Source organism: Chanos chanos, chromosome 2 (assembly GCF_902362185.1).
Source record: "Chanos chanos chromosome 2, fChaCha1.1, whole genome shotgun sequence".
Classification (NCBI taxonomy): domain Eukaryota; kingdom Metazoa; phylum Chordata; class Actinopteri; order Gonorynchiformes; family Chanidae; genus Chanos; species Chanos chanos.
In genome coordinates this window covers 55504609-55517515 of record NC_044496.1, presented here as the reverse complement: position 1 = coordinate 55517515, position 12907 = coordinate 55504609, and the positions used below count along the sequence as shown (strand labels likewise).

Here is a 12907-nt window from a genome sequence, read left to right as displayed (position 1 = left end):
GTGTGTGCAGGTGTGTGTAGTTATGACAATGCAGAACTGTAACAGTTTAAACATTAAACACTGTGGATGTCAACAGCACTGGGACAGACCTTAGGTTGAAATCTTGATGCTCAACAAGTCTTCTAAACAGCACAGTGACCTACTTCACCATCTCAAATGCAACTGCACTTCAAGGATTTTTTTTTCTTTTTTTCTTTGTGACATTGGACTTTGCCATTTGCCACACAAAGCCTCAACACAACCATGCAGATGTTACCCTCTACCAGATATTGCCTTAGAGATGCCTTTTTGCTGACTGATTAGACTAGTCAGGAAGCCAAACACACACACACACACACACACACACACACAGATGCAATCAAAACAATGAATTAGGTCCACATGTTTAGTGCAGCTGCACAGAATAGAATATAATTATTGGATAATGATCTGAATCTACCATTGTGAATCCTCTTATTGGGTAAGAGTGTGGATGTGGAACGGCTTAATCCATTTCATCTCCCTAAGCCTTAATCAGCCAGCATACTTCTACCAAGCTCTTACAAACAGGTTTCTCAGACAGTCTCTGTCATGAGGGTGGCACCTCAAACGTATAATTAAAAAACAGGATTGATCTCTCTCTCTCTCTCTCTCTCTCTCTCTCTCTCTCTCTCTCTCTCTCCCTCTGTCTCACTGTCTGTCTGAGGAGAGGAGATATGCCTCTGAATTGGATCTGTGGTGATAGAAAAAACCCACATTATTACATTACATTATGACTTCTCTCACAGGACCCCCAAAAGCTCAGACATGCTGAGACTTTGGAATAGAATAGAATAGAATAGAATAGAATAGAATAGAATAGAATAGAATAGAACAGGTTATTTTGTTCAAAGATGCACAGGGGGTAGGGGCACACATAAATTATATACAGAACATTGTAGTGCATTCACATTACAGGATTCTCCTGTAAAGTACAATATAAATATACTTAACAGATTTCAGAACAATACAGACACACACACTCACACAAACACACATTTATATTTATAACATCTCTGAAGAGCTGCAGTACACAAGAAGACAGGCAATGTTCAGTGTTCAGTTAAACCAAATGGCCCCCTCCTGTGAGCAATGCTTCCTTCCCCCCCATCTCCTCCCCACCCCCGGCATGGGAGTGAGGGAAGAGGAGTAGAGCCTTCTCCTGAATTACTATCACCTGTTCCCTCTCCAAACCAGCCCCCGAGAGCTGGGTGCCTGTGCAGGCAGGGTGGAGGGCTGGTTGTGGAGGAGTGGAAGAAAGGGGAGGTGGAGAGGCAGATGGAGCGGAGTAGGTGGGAGAGGGCATGGGACCCAGCTCAGCACACCATGCCCAGGAAACACAATCAAAACTCCCAGCAGACCCGCTGGGACTGACACGCATGGCTCTCTCTCTCTCTCTCTCACACACACACACCCAGACACACACACACACACGCCAGCAAACATGCACTCTCTCTCTCTCTCTCTCTCCCACACACACCCAGACACACACACACACATGCCAGCAAACATGCACTCTCTTTCTCTCTCTCTCTCTCTCTCTCTCTCTCCCACACACACACCCAGACACACACCAGCAAACATGCAGTCTCTCTCTCTCTCTCTCTCTCTCTCAAACACACACACACATGCACACACACACACACACCACACACACACCAGCAAACATGCACTCTCTCTCTCTCTCTCTCTCTCTCTCTCTCTCTATCTCACACACACACACACACGCACACACCAGCAAACATACACTCTATCTCTCTCTCTCTCTCACACACACACAAACACCAGCAAACATGCACTGTCTCTCTCTCTCTCTCACACACACACATACACACTCACACACACACAGACCATTACACTCACTCTACTCTCTCTCTCTCTCTCTCTCTCTCTCACTTACAGTTGATTAGCACAGGTCTTTTTTTACATTGCCATATGCCTGAGCATATGTGCGTGTGCTGATGGCATGGAAATTAATAGTACACACCAAGCAAACGAGGGAATTAATGCATTGATCGTAGACCTTTTCACCGAACAATCTAAATATGAATGAATGATGAAAAACACAGGAACGTGTTCTTATCTCTCCAAGATATACAGGGCATATATATGCTATCTATTAAACTTTCACAGAGACATCAAAGCAAATGTGTGTGGTGTGTAATACATCTTGGCTTTTTGGGGGCATTTTTATTCTTTTTTGTTGTGTGTGTGTGTGTGTGTGTGTGTGTTGTTTTATTTTCTTTTGATTTATCCCAAACATCCATGTTGAGGGTGCAGAGAACTGGTTTAACCAGGCGGTCTTTTCACTGCACTGCAGCTCAGCGCACAGATGCAATGTTGTTAGTGTTGTTAAAGTGATAAAATTGCTTTAATATTCCGTTAAATAATTCATCAGACCGCTTGTGCCGCTAATTCCAATGCTTCAGCAAAATGACCATCCCATTCTACGTCACAGAAAATAAGGAAAGACAATCGCCGTTATTCCTTCATATGGTATTTAAAATGTCTTTTCTGTTCACCCCCCCCCCCTTTTCGTGTATCAGTGAGAAAGCTGTAGCATTGTTCCATCTCATCTCTTCATCTCTTTGTCATATTTCTTTCCTCCATCATTAAAGACTGTGGAACAGGCCTTGGTAAGCAACTCTGTTTCAGGCACCGTTGACATACAGACAGTGTAGCAGATGCACATGGTGGAAGTGTGACTGGACCGCAGGGTCCAGATAAGATTACGCTTTATTTTCATTCTCATTTGAAATAAAGAGCCTCTGTGTGGAGACCATGGAGGCTTGTCTCCGCGCCGATAACGGTGAAAAAAAGGGATTCTTTCTGTTCCAGTTATTAGATAAGAAAGAATGCACAGGGAACTAAAGACATCTTCAGGGGCCCCCTGGCAGGCGTGAACTACACACACACACACACACACACACACACACACACACTGACATGGCAAAGGTTAAGCTGTAAGCATTCATGAGGATCTGAGAGAGAGATATCACTACATCCTCTCCTACATAAATCTTATACCCAAGAGTTTTGAACTGGGTTTGTGTGAGAAGAGACCTTTTGTATATAGCACACCCCATTTAAAATGCATATGTTAAGATTACTTGGTGTCTGCGTTGTTAATCAGACACTGCATTGTCCAAACGTGAACGTTTACACAACCTCTCACGTCAAACGACTGACACATGAGCACATTCGTGTACACACACGAGTGAATTTGGAATGTAGGTGAAAAGTACGTTTTCATCTCCTTATGGAAGCACCTATATTCCAACCTTTCACCCAATCTAGCTTTTAAGTGCTGAGTATGCTCCTTAAAAAAAAAAAAAAAACGGTGTCTTTTTTCCTCAAAACGGCTTTGCCCCAGCAAGTCTCAGTATCCCTGTGCGGGCAGATGTGTCTGTCACTGTTGCTCAACAGTGCTCCGGGCAGAGCTTATAACAAGGAAGTCAAACTGTGAAGTTTTAACTCTGTCAGTTAGCTCTCTCTCTCTCTCTCGCTTCCACATCGCGGTATGGCAAATATCATTAAAACCAGGTCCGGGTCCAAAACGTGCAGAATGCAGAAAACTGTCTCAGATTTATGATTAGCTGACTTTCAAGTTTGAGGCTTAAGATATATCATTAAATGTAATTCCTTGGATTTTTTTTTTCAGAATTCATATCATGTCAAAACACCATCTCTAAATTACTTTAAAGGGGGAAAAAAAATCCATGCTTATAAGTGACGAGTTAACTGCGTCAGGTTTGCCATGAACTCTCATAACAGTATAATGGAAACAAAGGCATTTCAGTTTTCACAAGAAATATGACGTTTTCTCCATATAAAACCTCTGAACTCTGAACTGAAAAGTGTAAAAAATAGCAAAAGATGTGTTTCAGTGTGGCAGTGTTTTAAATATGCTTATTTGTTAAGGAAATCCTGAAAGCGACCCCCGTTTAACTTACTTTATTTATACAATCTGTTGACGAACACCACTTTCACCTCCTCTGTGAAATGTTTATTCATGATTCAGACAGAGGTCAAATCCTCTCTGGGAGTTCAGAGGACAAAAAAAATAGTCTTGAATATTTATGGCTGTGTAATAACCAACCACAAAAATAGTAAATGAAATAATTAAATAAGCAGGCCACAAACCACAAAATAAGCAGATGGGAAAACCCAAACGATACTTTTTTATCAACTCCTTCTAAAGCAAATATCCTCGTTAAAAGGTCCAATGCCTCCCTCTTGCCAAGGAGTTACGGATGAAATTCAACACAGTAGTCTATTTTAAATATCGGCTATATCCGACAAGGTGTACATACATCTCTCGCAGACAGATACATTTAACCCAGATCATGTCTTTAAGTCAGGAGGTACATTCTTGTGTTTTGATATATTGGGCATTTATCCAACGCTTTGTCAGTAGTAAAGATGGAATGATGAAGTTAGAGCTGACATTTAAACTAACCTCATATTTATAGCCTCTCCGCTGAGGTGACAAGAAGGTTGCTGTGTTCTAAACTACACTGCCCTTGAGTTATTCTAGCACTTAGGTCAAACGGTAAGAGAAAAAAAGACGCTTTCGTGGCTGATAGTCGCGAGATCTGTGTGGTCATATGGATGAGTGAAAGCACAGCCCATCAATGCGTCGTAATTATGTTAAAGAGCTATTAAGTTATTATGGCATTGTAGGTGCATGAGTTACTCACTGGAATTTGAGTATTAGTGACACACACCCCCCTCCCTTTCCAAACCCAAGCCACCCCACCACTCCAAATTCAAAGGAGGTATTAAAGCGAGAGAATTTGGAGGATTTGGAGGTGCGAATATGCAACCTGAGTTATGGGCCACGGGAGGTAGGTGTTTACCCCACAGGTGTGTGTCACCAACCTGTTTGTGTGAGAATATGAAATGTTTTACAGCTGCAAGATGCAAATGCACCGTCATTTCTACTGAGGTCTAATGGACTGCATCTTGGGCCACTGGCAGGGTGGATATGATTAAAGTAGGCCTCCACTGAATAAAATACAGTAGAGTAGAGCTTTTAATTTTTTTGTGTATTGCGTCAAGATACGACACATATGCGACTCGGTGTATGCGTAACGCTCTGTGGAAAGTTACAGAGAAGTACACCAAAATCTTCCGTTCATATCACAGAATTCGACAGGTTCTGAGGTGAAACTTGCATTCTTTTCCCACCAGCGAGTGAGGTCTGACGGGAGTAAAAGAGATGTGCACGGAGACAACTTTCGTACGACCATCAAGTCAATACTTGGCAACGCATGCATATCAAGTCTGAACGCTCTGTTCCAGGGCTTGCATGACTGAGATCTGAAATGTGCGATTAAAATCTCTCTTTGCTTATGCTTCAGTACAACACATAAAAGGCAGCTCGCCATCTCCCTGTCTTTCTCATCAACTATGTAAAGATCACAATGAGAATATGCGATACCATGTGTTCCGTTATAATAATAATATGTTGCATTTGTCATGTCCCTTGTTATATATTTTTTTTACCATTTCTGAATACGAGAGATTCATTTTTTGTCTCTGTAATTCTGTCAATATCATCTGAGCAGCAGCCTGTGAAGGAACAGAAGAAAAACTGCTATTCTCCAATCTGAGTTATTACTAGATGTGTTTATGTCTCTATGTCTAGTCCGATTTTGGCACAAAAGACAATGTTTTAGTACCTGCTAGAGGCAAATCAAAACAAACAGTACGGCGTCAAGCCTTTCAGATGCGGAAAGCATTGCAGGCAGTGTAAATTAGTAGAGCACATCCAAAGCACTTCAGCAGCACCAGCACGCAGGGGTTCCGAAGCCCTGATCTTCGCATTTGTTTCTGCAACATTCAATCGCACGACAGTTAACTTTCGCGGCACACATTTTAGCACATTCAGTCATCCAGATCTACCATTTTTACAGCATATATGAGAGTTAGAAACATCACGAGACTGTGGTTTTCAGTGCGCACCAATTAACCAGTGTTTTCTACATTTTTTTTTTGTATTTTCATGCGCCGAAAACGTGCCCTACATTGACTGGTCTTTTGTAATCACACCTGCTCAAGTGTGCGGTACAGGACAAAATCTCTAATCCCTTTTCAGAAAGTCTACCAATTATCTCATTTACACAGAAGGATTTTTTTTTTCTAAGTGAAAAGTCCCCGTTGTTGTTGTAGTCTTAAATGTTTGGGAACACTAACGTGGCTTGGCAGAGAAGTGTGTAATCTGTTCCGCTCTGATGCCGATCGAGAGAAAGGCATTCTGCTCCCAGGATATGGGCCGACAGTTCAGCGTGAGTCCATCGAGCAAAGGAGATAACATGGCTTGTATAAATTACACTGCAATACAACAGCGACAATAATATCACTGCTGAAGATTTGTATGCACGAGCTGAACGCACAGTGGTTCTCTACGATGAAACACACTTATTTCCACATACTTATTTACGCATATTTCCTATAGCAGGCCCGCATACCAATACAGTGAGACGCACTGAATTTATGCAAGCTACAGCACATTTGCACGATTCTGTAACACTGTACTAAACGCTATGTTTTGCATTTGCGAACCTGTGCTTATTTTTTGCGACGTAGAACTGCTCTGCATGTACTCAAGGCACATATGACCTCAGCTTTAGACCAGGCGACCAAACGTTTTATCACACTATGTGTTGTAGTGTGCATGTGTGCATCATTTAAGAACAAGATCTCCACCTCGTGGTCAGAAATAGACAAAACGACGATCGTTACGCGTGTGCACGCTCATACTTCTGTCTTCCAAGTCCAGTAAAAACAGGGATTGCCGAAGAGGGATGAGAACGCACGTCGAGGCTCAAGTTGCTACCTGTGGATTCTTTGGCTGAATCATCCTCGTGAATTTCATCATATCAACATTAAAACATGCCCGTCTCTTTTAGACTTACATAAGAATGAATAAGGCCTAGAAACACGTGAGGATTTATAGAGGTGAAAAATATGGAATGACTGATGGCCGTGAGGCACGAGGCCGACAACCTGCCTGGATCGGATTGGGAATGATACAACTTTCAAAGCTGTAGGAAGTCATAAATACACATTTATTGATATCTCATATCTTTACTGGTGTAGAGTGATGGACTATTGCTTAAGAAGAATTAAATTAAATGCAGTTCGCATTTACTGAGTGCCCTGAAGCTTGAGAAAAAAACCTCTACCAAACGGCTTATGGACTGACTAGCATGTTTTATATTAAATTATGTTTGTAGGGTAAACACACAGTAACGCTCTGGAAGTAATCTGCATCACAGTAAATGTCGTGGTTCAAGTGCCTTACCTGACAATTAACTAAAGAACACCAGAGATTACGCACAAAGCACCCTAGTCCTCCCGCCTTTAGAGGGCATTGTACTGCTCTGCAATAAAGGACTAAACCATAAACACGGAAGAAAGTGACCAGAAACATTACCGATAGTCATTTAAAGCCTGCTGCGAGAAGTTGTTTACGCTCATTTAGTCTAACAGTCTGTCTTTGCAGCGCTCAGTTGAGATCTGTGCTCAGCCAAAAGCGAAACAATGAGGAGCAGTATTCCCCTGCTGATTGCCGTATGCACATTCAATCTATGTATGCTGCAAGGTACGTGCAAGGCACATTTCAGGAGAAAATTAACGAAGGTGAGTGGATTGTAGCGTTTATCATATGTAATGGACCTATTGAAGCGACTCGATGAATAAACAGCCTTGACAGACGTGTACATGAATAACCTGTCATGCCACCGTATTGTGATCTAATCAATGTTTCACATAACCGGACAGATGTGGGGGTTTTCTTGGGCAAACTGCGGGAAACCTGATGATCCGGCTGTTTTAAAGACACTAGAATTGTCTCCTGACCCCATTGCTATTCCGGGAGATTTAACAGCAAGTGCAATGGGGACCACATCGGTTGAGCTAGCCTCGCCACTCGCTGTGAGTATACGTATCCGTGACCTGAAATTGTTATGCAACGAGTTATTTCCAAATTTAAAAGTATTGAAGTTATTTCAGTTGTTAACGGTCTAATATAGTGGACAAAGTGCTCCGAGCCGGTCGCGTTCTGCAAACTCAGTTCATCACGTCCTGGAACATAATGTTCGAGACCATTATATTGTGTCGTTACACCTTCTCGCGCCTTTGTTTTCTTCTTAGTTTTTGGGACTGGATCATAAGCTATGTCTGAACAACAACGCTGGTTTGCACATTTCTGTTTATGGAACTGATGTCTCTTCCTTCCTTTACGTTTCCTTGACCTGCCAAATTAAAAGGCACTTGTTTTGTTAGAGAACTAGAGTTCTCATGGTTCCCCACTGGTTTCGTTCAGGAAGTTCACCACAGACTCTAAAATGAAAGAAAAAACTATGACCTGAAGTTAACGCATGCTATATTTAGTGGGCTACCGTATCTTTTTTTAATTACTCAATGTTGCGTTAGTGCACATTTCAGCTCGTAAAACTGTGTCCAAACAGTGAGTTTGGTAAATTCCTCTACAGTCGTAACGGTTTAAAATTAGCCTCGTGAGTAAATTTGGATTACAGCTCCTTGTCTGCTCTTACAAGCCATACTTACAAAGAATATGTTTTTTCTGTCTTGGCTGAAACTAATTTTGTGTGAGATAACATTAGTAATCATTGTCTGTCTTGTGCCAAGAGACCTCTGTTTGTTTTGCTACAGTTTGCTCCTGTGACTATCACAAGACAAACTGTAAAACTGGGATTGTCCAACCAGATTGTATGTCAATGCCTGAAGAAAGTATAGCCAACAAAACCTTAGGCTCTCTATCCTGTTTGACCCAGATATTGCTCTGGTCTGCTTATGTATTTATCCATTTAAATTGTTTTCTGTTTAACCCCCCCCCCCCTCCCCAAAGTTGAATGTGACGCTGGAGAAGGAGGTTGCTGGGATCTGGATAAAGGTGCCTTGTGTGGAGGAGGTGGGAAGCTGCCACTATTCTGACATTTGTGAGCTTTTGGACACACTTATTCCCCCAGGGCAGGACTGCCCCGAGCCCCTGCACACGTACGGCATCCCATGTCACTGTCCCTTCAAAGCTGTAAGTCTGCGTGTGCAGTTTCACTCAACACTCACTTCACCATACAAGTGTATCATGAGGCAAACTCAGCATATAGAGAGGTGCTCAAAATTTGCTGACCTCACTCGATCCTTATAAGATACATGTTAACGAATATTACAGCTGCGGTTAACACTGCTTTGTTTTCTCTGACCAGCCATGTGAGCATTTACGTAAGGGGGGGGGGGTGTCTAACATGTATAATGTTGTAGCAGAGAAACATAGAGCAATCTGCTGTAGCTGAGAAGAGCAGTATATTGTTGTGCAGGATTGTAAGGAAATGAAATCTGCTGTAAGTGCAAAAAGTACCACAAAGTCCCATGAAAATGTGTGTGTGTGTGTGTGTGTGTGTGTGTGTGTGTGTGTGTGTGTGTGTGTGGGGAGGGGGGGGGGGTTGTTTGTTGGCAGCTGATGATGCAGGCATAATTGTATAAGGCTTAAATGTATAATATCCAATCAGGACATTGACAATGACTTAATAGTTTGTTCTGCTAAGCTTCTAAACTGTTGTAATCATATATGACCACTACTTATGACTAATAAGCATAACTAATAAGAGATAAGCAATAATTATAGCATCAGTGTTGGAATTAATCTAATGGGCGCCCATGATTTTCACTTGGTGAATTTGACAGAAACATCTTCATGTTAGAGTCCTTTGTTTAATCTGATAGACCTAATTATTTCAGTCTTTCCATAGAAATCCTGACATAGTTAAGCAATCTTGCCATTTTATAAATATATTTAAAAAATTATACATACATATATGTTGTACATTGGAGTACATCATTAAAGAATAAAAAGGATGAAGCTTTCTTTGGTCTTCATGTGACATAAAGTTTTGATGTGCCTATATAGAAAGTGATCTGCCTTTCAGACATGAGCCTTGTGTTGAAAGGAGAAGTTAGATGGCTAAGCTCTGAATCCAGATTTATGGTAGACCCCTCTGATCTTCCCCTTGACTCCAGGCATTTCTCTGATGTGTGACGTGAGAAACTGTCTTGCTGTGAATCACAAACAGTTGAGTCTAAGTTACAGCGTGTGTAGCGTGCGCCTAACAATGCATGTGCTTAACCTTATTGATACATACGATGTTTTAGACTTCCCTTATGGGTTTATATGTTGTACCATAATATTTCGAGAACTAAAAATGTAATAATGATTTTTAAGAATGTTATTTCCTCACTCAAGGAGAACAAATGTTGTCTTAACGCAGCCTCACTCATTTTTCAGTCTCTCTCTCTCTCTCTCTCTCTTTTAAACTGTGTTTACTGTTAACTGTGTCTGCTCACACCCTCACTAACTCCTGTCAAACTGTTTCTGTCACAGGGCGACTACACGCTGCCTCAGACCGACTTCTACCTGCCGGACGTAGACCTGCCCTTCTGGCTCACCAACGGCAACTACAAGGCGCAGGGTGTTCTGGGAAGCGATGGGAAAGAGCTGAGCTGTGTCAAAGTCAGCCTCTCCATCCACTCCACCTAACCCCTGGGACTGGGAGAAACTCCGCCAAACTACTGCGGGACATTCATTTCATTCCTCTGTGGGTTTTTTGGTTTTTTTGAAGTATCTCTGGGCTCCGTTAAAAGGGTTCTGTGACTCGGGAGACATGGACAATTGCTGTGAGAGCATTTCACAAACAATCACACTGATCTTCCACAGGTTAAGTATTAGTTTTAGAATGCAAATTTAGCTGAGAAATTCTCCTTCCAGCCATTTCAGAAGCGATTTTACTCGTGTCATTTTTTTTTTTTTCCTTAAACTAATGGAATGTGAACTTATTAACTCGCTTTTAAACTACATTTATGTTCGATTTCTTTAGGCGTTGTTTTTAATGGAAGCTTTATTTTATATGTTGCGCATACACTTTGCACAGAGCAGCATTGATTTGTTTTTGTTTGTTTGTTTGTTTGTTTTGTAGATGTTGTTGTATCCCATGATGCTGAAAGGGATTTTTTGTTTTAATTCTAATGCCTTTTGGTACTTCTAACAAAGGTTCTTTACTATGTTTAATCTGTCTCTCTATATTATTTTGGGAGTAAAATATGAGCGCACATTTTCTCTTTTTCTGTTTTTTTTTTTTTTTTCATTTCTTGTTTACAAATGGTGGTCTGTTTAGTGTACCTTGATCACATTGCACAAAAGCATTGTTTTGTTTTTTTTTTGTTCAACAGTAATAACAAACATCACCACACCAGTGCCTAAATAAGACATATGTCCAAATTTGTGAATTTAACCAAAACCTATAGTTCTGTTAATAGAATGTTATGGACTTCTTATGATTCTGAATAAAGGTTTTAATGAATATGGCTAAAGCTTAATTGATTCTTTTTCTAGAGTTTTAACAGACTTAAATATGACGGTGTTTGATTTCCTATGGTCACATGAAACAGTCAGGTTATAAGTAAGAGAACCCCTGGATAACTTTTTGTGTGTTTCCTGAAAAAAAGGGTTCAAAAACTTTATCCTGTTATCTGATTTTAAACCATGAGGGTACCATAACAAGTGCACTTTTCCTGCCTCAGGGAAATCCTGTGGTTTATACCTCTGTTGGCCACTTGGTGGTGCCATTTTTCAAGTCTGTCTCACATCTGAGGGTAAACACTTGACAAAGCAACACAGCTATGAAACTAATAATGAAATAAACTTTGCCAATAGCAATTGGAGTGGATTTTATTGTTAATGATCTTTCCAGACTAAAGGATGTTTATTTCTAAATAGAAATGGGTTTTTTTCCCTCTTTGGACCCAACTAAGATTGCTGAGAAATGTCTATAATTCAAACACAGCTCTGTATTTTGTCCTGTGGGCCTGTTAAAGGTTTGGTTGCCAATGTTCAGTCAGGTCTTTTCATCTGCCCTTATCATTCTTGTCATTCCTAATTTTGTGAGCTCTGCTGTTACCACTCAACCATTTTACTTATTCCAGATGTCCAGGTGCAGCCCCTTCTGACAAGAACAGACTATCACAACGCTCTGAAGTGTGTGAGTGTGTGTGTGTACTCAGTGTTTATGCATGAAAAGATTTTTTTCTTTTGATTGTCTGAAACACAGTAACAAATTATTACTTCAAGGTTCGAGAGGGTGAATTTTAATTTGATGATCAAGGGAGAGGGAAAAAAAAATAAAAGGATGCTTTTCATACTGTGTTTGAAATCGCTGTGATATGTTTTCAATACATTTTTGTCCTTTATACACAACACACAACACCCCTCATTAACTTGTTTACTTTTAAACATTTTGTTTCTGACAACCACAACATTCTCTCTCTCTCTCTCTCTCTCGCTCCTTCAGTTCACACATGGTCTAAGGAAAGCAATGGAAAGAATGTTATCTCACAGTTCACTGTGAAAGAGAGCAAGTTTTTTTTTTTTTTTATTTACTGGGAACTGACTGGAACTGGTCCTGTTCCCCGTTTGTAATGGTGTGGCTGAAGGAGTCGACCCATGTACGGCGATCCATGGGCCTCGCCTTTCTAAAGCTTCCCCCCTAAAACACATACCACATCAACACTGGGTGGTTTGACAGAAAGGCTTGGTACTGGTAGACCTAAGTCTGTCTGTTAAAAAAAAAAAAAAAAAAAAAAGGCTAATGTTTTAAACCCCTCTTAAGTCACATGTCACAACAGTGTACGCATGCTTAGTATAGCTGGTGTGTGTGAACTGGTTCCAAGCATTATAACGACAGAGTTACTCCAGCGAGTCTGCTATGTGCATGAGCCCCTCTAATTGGTTTGAACTATGTGTTAATCAGAGGAAGTTGTTTAAAGAATACTTGAATGCGGTGGGAACTGGCAGGAGAGACTTGTGTCT

The 12907-nt window shown here is 41.0% G+C and overlaps 1 protein-coding gene across 1 annotated transcript; it reads left to right on the top strand.

The window, feature by feature from the left end:
- Positions 1–7559: 7559 nt before the first annotated feature.
- Positions 7560–10943, top strand: LOC115805799 (ganglioside GM2 activator). The gene is made up of 4 exons (XM_030766484.1): positions 7560–7665; positions 7807–7959; positions 8897–9079; positions 10427–10943. The coding sequence occupies exons 1-4, from the start codon at positions 7567–7569 to the stop codon at positions 10580–10582; spliced, it is 591 nt and encodes a 196-aa protein (XP_030622344.1). The 5' UTR covers positions 7560–7566; the 3' UTR covers positions 10583–10943.
- Positions 10944–12907: the final 1964 nt, after the last annotated feature.

Bases quoted from the DNA above. Each gene is read 5' to 3' on its own strand.
- LOC115805799 (XM_030766484.1), top strand. From the start codon at position 7,567: ATGAGGAGCAGTATTCCCCTGCTGATTGCCGTATGCACATTCAATCTA. The intron at 7,960-8,896 runs GTGAGTATACGT...CCCTCCCCAAAG, and splicing joins AGCTAGCCTCGCCACTCGCT to TTGAATGTGACGCTGGAGAA. The intron at 9,080-10,426 runs GTAAGTCTGCGT...TTTCTGTCACAG, and splicing joins GTCACTGTCCCTTCAAAGCT to GGCGACTACACGCTGCCTCA.